This window comes from Triticum aestivum, chromosome 3B (genome assembly GCF_018294505.1).
Source record: "Triticum aestivum cultivar Chinese Spring chromosome 3B, IWGSC CS RefSeq v2.1, whole genome shotgun sequence".
NCBI lineage: Eukaryota > Viridiplantae > Streptophyta > Magnoliopsida > Poales > Poaceae > Triticum > Triticum aestivum.
In genome coordinates, this window is record NC_057801.1 from 62282700 (window position 1) to 62296584 (window position 13885).

The 13885-nt window shown below is 43.8% G+C and overlaps 1 protein-coding gene across 7 annotated transcripts; it reads left to right on the forward strand.

Moving 5' to 3' along the window:
- The first annotated feature begins 4133 nt into the window (after positions 1-4133).
- LOC123068577 (putative disease resistance protein RGA4) lies at positions 4134-13263 on the forward strand. Of its 7 annotated transcripts, none has more exons than XR_006431844.1 (6): positions 4134-4352; positions 5077-5336; positions 7532-7735; positions 8472-11618; positions 12374-12852; positions 12939-13263. XR_006431844.1 is itself a non-coding variant. In XM_044491179.1 (3 exons), the coding sequence occupies exon 2, from the start codon at positions 8549-8551 to the stop codon at positions 11597-11599; it is 3051 nt and encodes a 1016-aa protein (XP_044347114.1). In that variant the 5' UTR covers positions 5367-7735; positions 8472-8548; the 3' UTR covers positions 11600-11618; positions 12939-13263. The 7 variants fall into 7 exon arrangements, 1 of the variants encoding a protein (XP_044347114.1); XR_006431847.1 differs by having other exon boundaries at positions 7599-7735; XR_006431848.1 differs by lacking the exon at positions 7532-7735.
- The last annotated feature ends 622 nt before the right edge of the window (positions 13264-13885 follow it).

Consider the following 13885-nt stretch of genomic DNA (forward strand, 5'->3'; position numbering starts at 1 on the left):
TCCTCTCATCGGGAGGGGTTCAATCTCCATCAACATCTTCACCAGCACCATGTCCTCTCAAACCCTAGTTCATCTCTTGTATCCAATCTTTGTCTCAAAACCTCAGATTGGTACCTGTGGGTTGCTAGTAGTGTTGATTACTCATTGTACTTGATGCTAGTTGGTTTATTCGGTGGAAGATCATATGTTCAGATCTTTATGCATATTAATACACCTCTGATTATGAACATGAATATGATTTGTGAGTAGTTACGTTTATTCCTGAGGACATGGGAGAAGTCTTGCTATTAGTAGTCATGTGAATTTGGCATTCGTTCGATATTTTGATGAGATGTATGTTGTCTCTCCTCTAGTGGTGTTATGTGAACGTCGAATACATGACACTTCACCATTATTTGGGCCTAGAGGAAGGCATTGGGAAGTAATAAGTAGATGCTGGGTTGCTAGAGTGATAGAAGCTTAAACCCCAATTTATGCGTTGCTTCGTAAGGGGCTGATTTGGATCCACATGTTTCATGCTATGGTTAGGTTTACCTTAATACTTCTTTTGTAGTTGCGGATGCTTGCAATAGGGGTTAATCATAAGTGGGATGCTTGTCCAAGAAAGGGCAGTACCCAAGCACCGATCCACCCACATATCAAATTATCAAAGTAGCGAACGTGAATCATATGAGCGTGATGAAAACTAGCTTGACGATAATTCCCATGTGTCCTCGGGAGAGCTTTTCTCTATATAAGAACATGTCCAGGCGTGTCCTTTGCTACAAAAAGGATTAGGCCACCTTGCTGCGCTTTATTTACTTTCATTTCTTGTTACCCGTTACGAATTACCTTATCACAAAACTATCTTTTACCGACAATTTCAGTTCTTGCAGAGAATACCTTACCGAAACCGCTTGTCATTTCCTTCTGCTCCTCGTTGGGTTCAACACTCTTACTTATCGAAAGGACTACGATAGATCCCCTACACTTGTGGGTCATCAGAGACTGGAGGAAATATGCCCTAGAGGCAATAATAAAGTTATTATTTATTTCCTATTTCATGATAAATGTTTATTATTCATGCTAGAATTGTATTAACCGGAAACTTAGTACATGTGTGAATACATAGACAAAACATATAGTCCCTAGTATGCCTCTACTTGACTCGCTCGTTAATCAAAGATGGTTATGTTTCCTAACCATAGACATGTGTTGTCATTTGATGAACGGGGTCACATCATTAGGAGAATGATGTGATGGACATGACCCATCCGTTAGCTTCGTGTCAGTTTCATTGCTACTGCTTTCTTCATGACTTATACAAGTTCCTCAGACAATGAGATTATGCAACTCCCAAATACCGGAGGAACACTTTGTGTGCTACCAAACATCACAACATAAATGGGTGATTATAAAGGTGCTCTACAGGTGTCTCCGAAGGTATTTTTTGGGTTGGCATAGATAGAGATTAGGATTTGTCACTCCGTGTTTGGGAGAGGTATCTCTGGGCCCTCTCGGTAATACTCATCACTATAAGCCTTGCAAGCATTGTGACTAATGAGTTAGTTGTGGGATGAACTATTACAGAACGAGTAAAGAGACTTGCCGGTAATGAGATTGAATTAGGTATGATGATACCGACGATCAAATCTCGGGCAAGTAACATACCGATGACAAAGGGAACAACGTATGTTGTTATGCAGTTTAACCGATAAAGATCTTCGTAGAATATGTAGGAACCAATATGAGCATCTAGGTTTCGCTATTGTTTATTGACCGGAGACATGTCTTGGTCATGTCTACATAGTTCTCGAACCCATAGGGTCCGCACGCTTAACGTTCGATGACGATTGGTATTATGAGTTTATGTGATTTGATGTACTGAAGGTTGTTCGGAGTCCCGGATGAGATCACTGACATGACAAGGAGTCTCGAAATGGTCGAGACATAAAGATTGATATATTGGACGACTATATTCAGACACCGGAAGTGTTCTGAAGAAGTTTCGGACAAAATCGGAGTGCCGGAGGGTTATCGGAAACCCCGGGGCAACTAATGGGCCTCGATGGGCCTTAGTGGAGAGATAGAGGGGCAGGCCGCGCGCCCCCTCCCCCTTGAGTCTGAATTGGACTAGGAGGGGGTGCCCCCCTTTCCTTCTCCCTCTTCCTCTCCTTCCTTCCCCCCCTCTCCCTTTAGGTGGAAACCTACTAGGACTTGGAGTCCTAGTAGGATTACCCTCTTGGGGGCGCGCCAAGGAGGGTCAGCCGGCCTCCTCGCTCCTCCTTTATATACGGGGAGGGGGGCACCCCATAGACACACAAGTTGATCAAGTTGATCTTTTAGCCGTGTGCGGTGCCCCCTCCACAGATTTCCACCTCGGTCATATCATCGTAGTGCTTAGGCGAAGCCCTGCGCCGGTAACTTCATCATCACCGTCACCACGCCGTTGTGCTGACGGAACTCCCCCTCGGCCTCACCTGGATCTAGAGTTCGAGGGATGTCATCGAGCTGAACTTGTGCAGATCGCGGAGGTGTCTTGCGTACGGTACTTGATCAGTTGGATCGTGAAGACGTTCGACTACATCAACCGCGTTACATAACGCTTCCGCTTTCGGTCTACGAGGGTACGTGGACACACTCTTTCCCCGTTGCTATGCATCACCTAGATAGATCTTGCGTGATCGTAGGATTTTTTTTAATTACTGCGTTCCCCAACAGAGGAAGGGGGAGAAGAAATGCAGTGTGCGCCGGACCATGGCGACTGCGGTGGATAGTGGCCGTGGCGCCATGTCCGACATGACGAGCATGGAGTCGTGGATGAGCGACCCCGTCGGCAGCACGGCAAGCGACACCATCGGCGAACTAGTTACGGTGCTCGCGCAAAAACAGTGGACAGAGGAGGAGAATGCAGTGCTCGCGCCATGGTATCATCAGTGTAGTGGATGAGAGAGGAGGCCGAGATGATCGACGCTGGAAAATACTCCAGTGTAGTAGGGCGAGAGAGAGGAGGCGAAGATGATCGACCCCGTCGACGGCACGGCGAACTACAGTGTGCGCGGAGGCAGAGGACACAAGAAAGTGTGCGCGCCATTGCAATGTCAGTGCAGTAGAGGACGACAGAGAGTAGGCCGAGATGAGCGACGCCGGAAACAACTCTAGTGTAGTAGCACACGAGCAAGGAGATCAAGGGGAAGGGCTTCAGCGTCGAGGGGGGCGAATAAGAGGGCTCTGAGCAGAGGACGGAGGAGCTCGACATGGCGGCGTCAATGCAGTAGACTGCTGTTCAAAAAGAGATGAAGCTACGATCGTCAAAACCAAAAACTTACAACATGAATGTTGTGAGGAAGTTCGAGATTAGGCTGCTGGTCAAAAGGAAATTTCAAATGATCAATCGTGCGCGACGAATCTGACAAAATTCATCCATAATAGCTCCAAATGGGAACACGAGATTAAGAACTTACGGCCGACGAAACTACGAACCGATTGCTTGAATGGAACCGTAGTATCGAGGTGCATCTTTTTCGTGTAGAGCTTACCTCGAACCGAAACAACGTTGTGTAGATCAGAGGGACAAGGAAGAGAGGAGATTAGAGAAGCTTACTGAAGGTTGAAGAAGACATGTAATCACCTCGCATCCCTCGCGTCTACACTCGTGCAGGGGCCTGCTCGCTTGCGCTCGCCTCGGCCCGGCTCGCAAGAAACTGCCGATCTGAGCGTTTTCAATGAGCCGGGTCTAGAGGTGCTTTAAGTTTCGTGTTATGTAGGCCCAACAATAAAATCAGTCAACCAAACAACCCGTACACGATCTGCCATGGCGATAGTCCGGCCCAATACAAATTCTCTTCAGTGCTAGTATCTTCTTCTATTCTGAACTCAATTAGTGCGATACCGTGCAGAATTAAGGGGTGAAAAGTATGGCCTCTTTAGTTGAAGAGTATTGATGCGTGTAATACAGTGCAGAATTTTCATCCGCTCAACTAGTAACAAGAGCAATAATGTAGATTCTAAAAAAACAAAAATGTAGTAAATGGTAGTGTGCCTGATTGCCTGCTAAAAAATATATTTGTGTAACATTTCCCGTGTCATCTCCCGAAATGAATAAATAAATAAATAAAGGGGGAAAACAGAGAAGTATATCTCTGAAAAGAGAACCGACACTGACGGGGCGGCCCCACCTCCTTGTGTTCCTCTTCGCCGCTCGCCGCCCAACCCCGACTAGCCGGCGGCGCGGGCGCGGGCGCGCATACGGGGTCCGCGGAGACTCCTCCAGCATGCGGTGGCGGCACACGACCAACTCCTTCTCTTCCTCTTGCTTCATCTTCGCCGCCCCCTTCCTTCTCCGACCAAGTCGCCGTGCCCAGGGCGTCAGGGTATGTATTCCTTCTCCCTCGCTCGGCGATTTACTTCGGTTTGGGGGCGGAATTTAGGATGTGCTGCTCGTGTCGCGCTACATCTGTGTGTGTAGCAGCGCAAATCTTGATACTACTATAATTTTGGAGAGCTGGGCGGCCAATCTGAGATCTGTTTGATGGTGTGTTCTCAGTAAGCTGAAACTGGGCGTTCTTTGACCAGCTGTGCCAATGCAGCCCCTGTATCTCTAAACTTAAGAAACGGGGGCATGTATGTTGGGGTATGAATTTTCTATCTGTTTGCTAGAGATTTAAGTCATATGTCTGGCAGCACATGGACCACGTTTGTTGATGCAACCCAAACATGCCTCCTTTTCATTCTTGAGTTTTCTATAATTGGAACCAGCTGCGATTGTTATCAAGTTGAGAGCTGGAAGCACCTAGTTCCTTAGGTATATCCAACTTGCTGAAAGTTTACAATGCCGGGTGTTGTACATTGTACTAACTAACTGACGCCTTCGGCATCGGTGGCCCTTTGCCTGCCCCAGTCTGCCACCGTATGTCCAACTCAATTGCTTATCAGATTTTTGGTCTCTTATTACCAACCTCTTTTAATAGAAAGAAAAATCAGGTTTCTTTTTATCAACTTGCCCATGGCAAGATTACAATGTGGATTACTCCTTCATCTCCTGAAATAAGACTTTTTTTTTTGTTCTGATCATCCGGCCTGCTTGTTCCACTTCAGGTGTATAAGGAGGAGCATGTGGCTGACCATGTATCTAGCACACGCGCTGCAAGAACAGGATGTCTTGTCCTTGAAGGAGTTGGTTGACACTAAAACATTGGAGGAATCACCCATCACTGCCACTTCCTTGCCCTCTCCGCAGGACACGATTGAGATCTCACCATCATCATGGTGCTGCCTTTCCTCCAACCCCAGCATGGCTAGAGAAGGCAGGGTCCACCGAGCTGCATCTGGCTTCCTCGGTGATGAAGAAGCCGCAGGTATGCACGGCTTCTCCACTTCCTCGTCCTCTAATTTAATCTCTAATTTAATCGCTGGTCTCTTGGCCTCCTATTGGAGCTCGCTTGGTTGGCCGGTAGATTGCTTTGATTTAGGGCCTCATCTGATTATACCTTCTAGGATGATTCAACAAATGGGGCCACGAACTTTAGCACGCTAAATGACGCTAAACAGCTTAGCGTGTTGCCCCTCCAAATGCTATAGTGTGATTATAGCGCCGAGGCAGCGTGCTATTTAAAACTATGGTTCATATGGCATTTACTCCTGCATGTAACCTTCAGTTTTAGTTCGCTACTTGAAGGTGATGAGTTAGTCCCTCTGGTTTAAAATTATTTTAAAATTCAGGTATGTTGAGTTAGATGTGTACTTCTGAACTCAACTTTAGTAAATTCTAGATGGGGGCCGAGGTGGAGAATATTTTGTTGGGTGCAAGAATCCTTCAACTTCGTGGCTGTGCCGGTGTCCTGTACTACATAGGATGAGCGATGGCGTTTTCCGCCTGGACGGTGTTCGTGTAGCAGCTCCTGTGTGAGCTTTCCTCGTTTATCTTTTTCTACTGGTAGCTGTACTTCAAACTGGTGGATAGTTATTTTGGTGGTGAGCTTGATGTTTGTAGCTGGTATCCCCAGCAGATTATTGTGCCTTCGATATAAAGCAGGGCCGTTCGGCCTGTTCTCTAAAAGACTTCAGTAAATTTTGTACGGTACAACCATGTTTTCCCACCTTTGGCATCACAGCACTAGGCAATCGCTGACAGCCGACATTTTCGTGATAGATCATGATTTCCTTGTCTGCCACTTAATCTGTGTAAATTTCCTGGTCATGAGGATTAGGTGAGTGCAGCTGCCCAATCAAACTATCCCTGTCTGTGACATGATTGCATACAAAATAATAATTTCCTATCCTGCTTTTATCATTGTAGCATTCGGCTTCCCCTTTGCCAGCCTTTCCAGGCGACCCTCCTATGGTTGTTAGCAAATTCCAAGCCCACCATGCTGCTGCCCCTGGCCCACACCTGTATCCTCTTGTGCCACACCATGCCACCACTGTGCATCTCATGGTGCTGCACCAGTCCTCCAATGAGCACAGTGGGATCAATAGACTCGCGTAAGTATGTGTTAAAGAGTTATTTTGTCATGTTTCCTTAGGCTGCAGTTGTAACAGTTTGTTCATATAAAAAATTTCAGACAGAAAGGTTCATATAAACCTGTAACAATTAAACTTGATAAAGCTAATCATGCTCCTTATAACATACATACATTTGGTAATCTGGATTGCCGCCGGGTTGTGTTTCTGTCAAACTTGCATAAAGGTTGGTGCCATCAGCTTTGTTATTGGCATCACGGTGGGTTTTACCCTGAAGAAATGGCTGCGCTGATCGATGGGCTGCTAGGCTGCTCAAGAGAATCAAGGATGATAACTATCTAGTGCAAACTCAAGTTTTGCTCACAAGTGTGCTCTAGTTACTCTTTGGCCTTGAACCTCTTTGACTGCTTGGATTAACTGGATCAGTACAAGCCAGTGTTTCGTAAATCTCTTTTTAGGGGATTTGCACTAGCGATTGTGGTATGTGCAGATCCTCTCTTGCTGATCGTGAATCTATGGTGATGTTGTGTGGTCCCCTCCCTTAGCACCGGCAGGCGGCAGATGGTGTCCACTTTGTGGCTCTTTCTTTGCTCCAGTAAAGGCATCGTTAGTGGGTTCAATCAAGAAAGAAAAAGTAAACCACCTTGAGTCCTTGAGTCGTTTGTCCAAATAAACAAAGATGAGCATCAGACTTGTTCATCTCTTTTCTCTTCCAGACATCACAAAAGCTCACCAACCACCAAGTTTTTGCTTCAAACCTAAGAAAATAAATTCCCACGCCACAGAGTTCCACAGCCCGGCTTCTTCGAACAGGTTTCACCCATGCTAGCTGTGGGAAATCAAGAAATCTCAAGATTTTGTTCGTTCCATTCTTCTCACCAGAGCAAGTTTCATCTTGGTCGCTTTTGTTTGTTGTTCCTTTTCTGTTGCCACTGATTGAAATGATACTGTGGCGTTACGTGCCTATATTCAGGTATATATTTGATCTCAATGTTCTGCACCTCTGGATCTATATAGAACACAGTGGGTGTTATTCTTTTGTTCACCTGATTGACAACCCCGTATCATCTATATATTGCTGGCACAGCAGGCTAGCAGCAGCATTCTTTCCTCTTGATGATTGTATGGTAATTTTCTATTATCTATTCTGATTCAAGAAGCGTGCGCCCCGTTTTGTGAGATCTTAAAAGTAGCGATGGGCTGTCCATCGACCACAGCAAACCTCTTCAAGATGATCACCATTGATCCTTATTGTTGACCTTTTTTCTGCCTCATTAGAAGACCGCTTTCTAAGGTAAGACTTGCAATCAACCTTACTTCCATATGGAATACATTTTTTCTCTAACATGCATCTGACCGTGTGTCATTTTGTATTTGAAAAAGGTCTCGAATTGATGAAATATGTGCAAACTGAAACCAAAAGATGAAAGGCAAAAGGAAAGAAACCTAGACTAGCCAAAACTGTAAAGACCGGAAAATTAGAATGCGAAACCTTCAAACTTTACAGGGTTGAAAAAGCTACGCTAGGTCTAGAGGTCTCGTATGCTGCAGTAACCATGTGGAATAAATTAGTTGTCATGATGTCTAGGCTAGCATCTGGGAAACCGATAGAAGTTATTTATTGAGTGGATGGATCAGACAAAAACATAGGTGGATGATTAATCTGTATGTTTTAATAGATATACATATAACTCAATGAAACATTTTCTATTATTCGTCCATTTGATGGCCCTCAATTGAGAAAATCAAACCATGCATTATGTCTTTTTAGGATACAAAACTAGAGCACATGTAATTTGTAACCACAAAAAAATACATGAAAAGACAGTGCAAGTTCATGAATTTAGACCTCAACACGTGGCCCTACTCAGTGTGCTTAGTATTTTTTGCTTCCATATACTAAGAATATAGAAATAGAAAGTTAGTAGTGATATTTGTTAATATATACCTTGTGCATTCATTTTCATATATTTAACAGTAGATGCCTCGTTCTGAAAGCATGCTAAGATACCTTGTGCATTCATTTTCAGCATCCAATCTTCGCCGTTCTCCGAAATAATTCACCTGGTATTTTTGGTGGATCTCTGGCCCTGAATTTATCTTTTCTATGGCGACCGTACTAGAATCTTTGCTTGGATCATGTGCCAATAAGTTGAAAGATATCATTACTAATGAGGCCATACTAATCCTTGGGGTGGAAGAAGAGCTCGCAGAAGTGCTCCGACAAGTAGAGCTAATACAGTGTTGCATATATGATTCTGAAAAGAGGAGGACAAAAGAGCTAGCAGTGAACAATTGGCTTGGTCAACTGAGAGATGTTATGTATGCTGTTGACGAAATCATGGACGTGGCTAGATGTAAAGGAATCAAGCTACTGTATGGCCATCCTTCATCATCATCAAGCAAATCAGCTGCATGTAAAGGCATTCAAGTTTCCTCTTGCTTTTGTAACATCGGGTCACGTCATGATGTAGCTGTTCGGATTAGAAGCCTCAACAAAAAGATAGAGAATATTTCAAAGGACAAGATATTTTTAACATTCAACAATAGTACACAACCTACTCAAAATGGTCCAACATCCAAACTGATAAGAGGTTCCAATCTTGTTGAGCCCAACCTTGTTGGAAAGGAGATCATGCATTCTAGCAGGAAGTTGGTGGACTTAGTTCATTCACACAAGGAAAATAAGTCTTACAAGATTGCTATTGTTGGAACTGGAGGAGTTGGTAAGACAACTCTAGCTCAGAAAATATACAATGACCAAAAAATAAAAGGAAGCTTCAAGCTACATGCATGGATTTGTGTTACACGAGACTACAATGAAGCTACTCTTCTTAAAGAGGTTCTCCGTAATATTGGTGTGCATCATGAGCAAGGTGAAACAATAGCGGAGCTGCATAGAAAACTTGCAGAAACAGTTGAAGGGAAGAGTTTCTTTCTGGTTCTAGATGATGTGTGGCAATCCAATGTATGGACGGATTTATTAAGACCTCCATTACATAAGACCACTGCTGGAGTAATATTAGTAACCACACGAGATGATCAAATTGCAATGAGAATAGGTGTGGAGTATACCCATCGAGTTGATCTCATGTCAGTAGAGGCGGGATGGGAACTACTTTGGAAGAGCATAAGCATTGAAAAAGAAAAAGAAGTGCAGAATTTGCAGAAAACAGGAATTGAGATTGTTCGTAAATGTGGTCACCTCCCCCTGGCAATCAAGGTTAGCGCTCGTGCTTTGGCAAGTAGAGATATAACAGAGAATGAGTGGAGAAAGTTTTTGGGAAAACATGTTGGCTCCCAGAGCATGCTCTCGGATGAAATACAAGGAGTTCTGTATCTCAGCTATGATGAATTAGAACATCGTCTTAAGCAATGTTTCCTTTACTGTGCTTTGTATACTGAAGATTCTATCATTGACCGTGATGTAGTTACCAAGTTATGGATTGCTGAAGGCTTTGTCGAGGAGCAACAGGGCCAACTACTAGAAGACATAGCTGAAGAGTACTACTACGAGCTAATCCATCGAAATCTCCTCCAACCAGATGGAACATATTTTGATATGACTTATTGCAAAATGCATGACCTCTTAAGACAGCTTGCCTTAAATATATCAAAAGAAGAATGCTTTATTGGAGATATTGAAACATTAAGGGGTGATAATATGTCAAAACTTCGACGTGTTACCGTTGTGACTAAGAAGGACAAACTGGTATTACCTAGCATGGATAAGATAGAAATTAAGGTGAGGACTTTGATAACGGTTCCTGGTCCAAGGAGCATTGAGGATACATTGTTCAAGAGATTTCTGCTTCTTCGTGTTTTGGTACTGAATTACTCAATTGTACAAAGCATTCCAGATTATATTGGAAAATTGATACATCTACGCCTACTTGATCTAGATTATACTGGTATATCATGTGTTCCGGAATCCATTGGATCTCTAAAGAACCTTCAAGTATTGAGCTTGGAATGCTGTGGTGCTCTACACAGTCTTCCTCTGGCAATGACCCAGTTGTGCAATTTAAGATGTCTTGATCTTTCTGGTACAGAAATAAATCAGGTTCCAAAAGGGATAGGGAAACTGAAGTTCCTCACTGAATTGCGAGGATTTCCTGTTGGTGATGGAAGTGACAATGCTGATGTACAAGATGAATGGAAGTTGGAAGAGTTATCTTCTTTGTCACAAATGAGGTATCTTTTTCTTGTTAAATTGGAAAGGGTGGCTCATTGTAGTGCAAATACACTGCTAGCGGACAAAAAACATCTAAAAGACCTAAAACTAGAGTGGACAAAATCTAGATGGGGATCATATTCAGAAGAAGATGTTAGGCATATTGAGGTGGTCTTTGAGCATCTAGTACCTCCAAGCAACCTGGAAAACCTATATATTTTGGGATTCTTTGGTCGGCGGTATGCCACCTGGTTTGGTACCACCTGTTTGTCTTCATTAATACACTTGATCCTCAAAGATGTACGATCATGTGTGCATCTTCCACCTATTGGGAAGCTACCCAACTTGAAATATCTGAGAATTGAGGGTGCAGATGCAGTTACCAAGGTTGGACCTGGATTTGTTGGCTGCAGGAATGGTGATCCCCTGTGCAATGAGTTAGTTGCTTTTCCTAAACTTGAATGGTTGGTCCTCAAGCATATGCCCAACTGGGAGGAGTGGTCTTTTTTTGAAGAAAAGGGAAAAGCAGAAGTTTCTGAGGATGAAGCTGAGATTCGAAAAGAAGATGCCCAATCTGCAAGGTTGCAAGTGCTGCCTCGTTTGGTGCTGTTGAAACTTGAAGGTTGCCCAAAGTTGCGGGCTATTCCACAGCAGCTTGGAGAGGACAGTGCCAGCTTGAAGTACCTCGAATTAATTGGACTACACAACTTGAATGATGTGGAGGACCTCCCAATGCTCTCCGAGCTTCTCCTAATTGAGAAATGTGAAGGCCTGAAGAGGGTATCCAACCTCCCTCAAGTGACAGACCTGCGTGTGCTTGGTTGTCTGAACTTAAGCCATGTAGAGGGATTGGGCAGTTTGCAGAAGCTGGGACTAGGCGAGGATGTGCAAGAGAGCTCTTCACGCTGGGTGGTTGGTCTTCAAAACCAGCACCAACAACTTCATGGTGAAGACCTGGATGTCTACACGTTGGCTACCAGTTAGATGGCAACACTTGCACGAGGTATAGTATGAACACTGCATGTATATTGGTTGGACATTTTGTTTTTTTGTCTTGAATTCTGTGAACCATAATTCGTATCCTCAGAACATAATTTTCTGCTTCATATTGGATAGATGCATAAATTGTACTCTGTCCGTCCCAAAATAAGTGTCTCAACTTTGTACTAACTTTAGTGCAAAGTTGTACTAAGGCCAAGACACTTACTTTGGGACGGAGGGAGTACATATTATGTCATTATGCTTACGCGAAATTGCTTAGATATATTGTGCTTGTACATGTTCCAAAAGAGCTTTAGTAGAGGTCCATGGCTGCAGATTGCAGTTGTATAAGGTATTAAGTCTTTGTATAATACTGCTCTAAGTTGCTTATGTGTGTTCCATCTCTAAACTAACAGGCATTGGAAACTTTAGATTCTCATAATTATACTTTTAGAATTGATAACATCGGTATCTGAACCTAGTTTTGTTTCCACGTGTATCTACCTGTATATGCACGCAGCACACTCGACATTTGTGTTCACAAAAATATATATATTGGTAATAATAGCTGCTGAGGCCTTAATCTCTTATCAAGACTCGAGACAAATAATACCCCTGTTTTGCATATGACATAGTGCAGTGCAGGACTAAAAGATTGTAGCCATACTCATGGTGGACCACCACATATACTTGTAGCGACGTGCTTGTGACTTTGGCATCTTTGCCCACAGAAAAATTAACTGACGTGCTACCTAATTCGTGTTATATGCTGAACAGAATGGGGGGCATCCTAGGACTGATGGGATGCAGTTCACTTCAACGGGCATAGGTAGCGTGAAACATACCAAGTTGAAGAGGGCTTGTGATGCTGAAGATTTGCAAGTCATTGATGTGTAGAGAGCTAGTCTTTTTCTTCGGGCAGGTGCCGCTCTGGAATTTGGTCTTGCTACTTTCTGAACTTTGGTCCTTTGCTGCACTGAAACCTGTCTGGTAGGGTTTGGTTCTTTGAGTGTAACACCGAATCTCTTTTGGTTCCTGCAAGTCTGCAACTGTGTGCTGTCTGTTGCCCTATATAAACTTAGCACTGAAGAAGTCAGTTCAGTAAAAAGGCAGTTACTAATCCCTGATTCAGACAGACAAATGTCGTTCACCAGATTGACAGCAAATTACAGACCGTAACCTCATTTGGCATCTACTCTCTAGTCTACTTCTCTAGATTTAGGCTGCAACCGTAACATTTTTGTTGATGTAAACATGTACGTGTTCAACCCTAAGTCTGTGATCCCTGACTTGATGCTCATTGTGCTCTTTGCAACTGACATACAATCATTTGGTATTGCAGTCGGGTGGTGTCTCTGTGGACATGCACGAAGGTTGGTGCCATCAGCTTTGTGTTTGGCGTCGTGGTTGGCTTCACCCTGAATAGAAGGCTGCGCCGGTGGGCTGCCAAGCTGCTCAAGAGAATTAAGGACGATGAGTAGCTAGCTAGTGCAGTTAATCTTCAAATTTTGCTGGCAAGTGTGCTCTAGTTACTCTGTAGTAGCCCCGAGTTGAGCCTCATTGGCTGCTTGGATCAAACTGTGATGGATACAACATAGTCGTTTGTAACCTGTATCGCAAAATTCTCTTTTGGGGGATCTTTATTACTGGCGATTGTGGCATGTGCAGACTCTGCAGTACATCTCTCGCTGACTGTAAATGTATGGTGCCGTTGTGTTGAGAATGGCTTTCGTTGCTGGTTGCTGAAACTGATGAGCTAATGTTGTTTGGTCAAATATATCCTGAAACATGAATTAATAATGGAAGCAGAGGAGGGGGCTTTATCTGCTATTGTTGTTTGGGTATCAAATTAATTCCAACTGAGTGCTTTGCTGTTGCTTGGCTTTCCAGTACATATATGCTGCTACTGGTTCAGGTAAGGCATCAGGCTCACTCATCAAGAAAGAAAAAGTGAGCCACCTTGAGTGCTTTTGCTTTTTCCTTTTGCTGCAATGGTGGGAAGGAAGGAATAATTAGTGGGTTCCATGTCCAAGTAAACAAATTAAGATTAAGATAAGCATCATTAGCCATCTTCACCTCTTTCTCTTCCAGCCAGCAACTAATTCTTGCTTCAGACCAAAGAAATTCCACCCCACCCCCCCCCCCCCCCCCCCAGTTCGCCTGCTCCAGTGTGCTTTTCACCAAATTTCTGAAGATATTGTTCGCTCTGTTCTTCCTCTTCTCCACACGCAGAGGAAAAGTTTGTCTTGATCCTCTCAAGTTCGTCGTTCCTTCCCCATTGGTCCACTG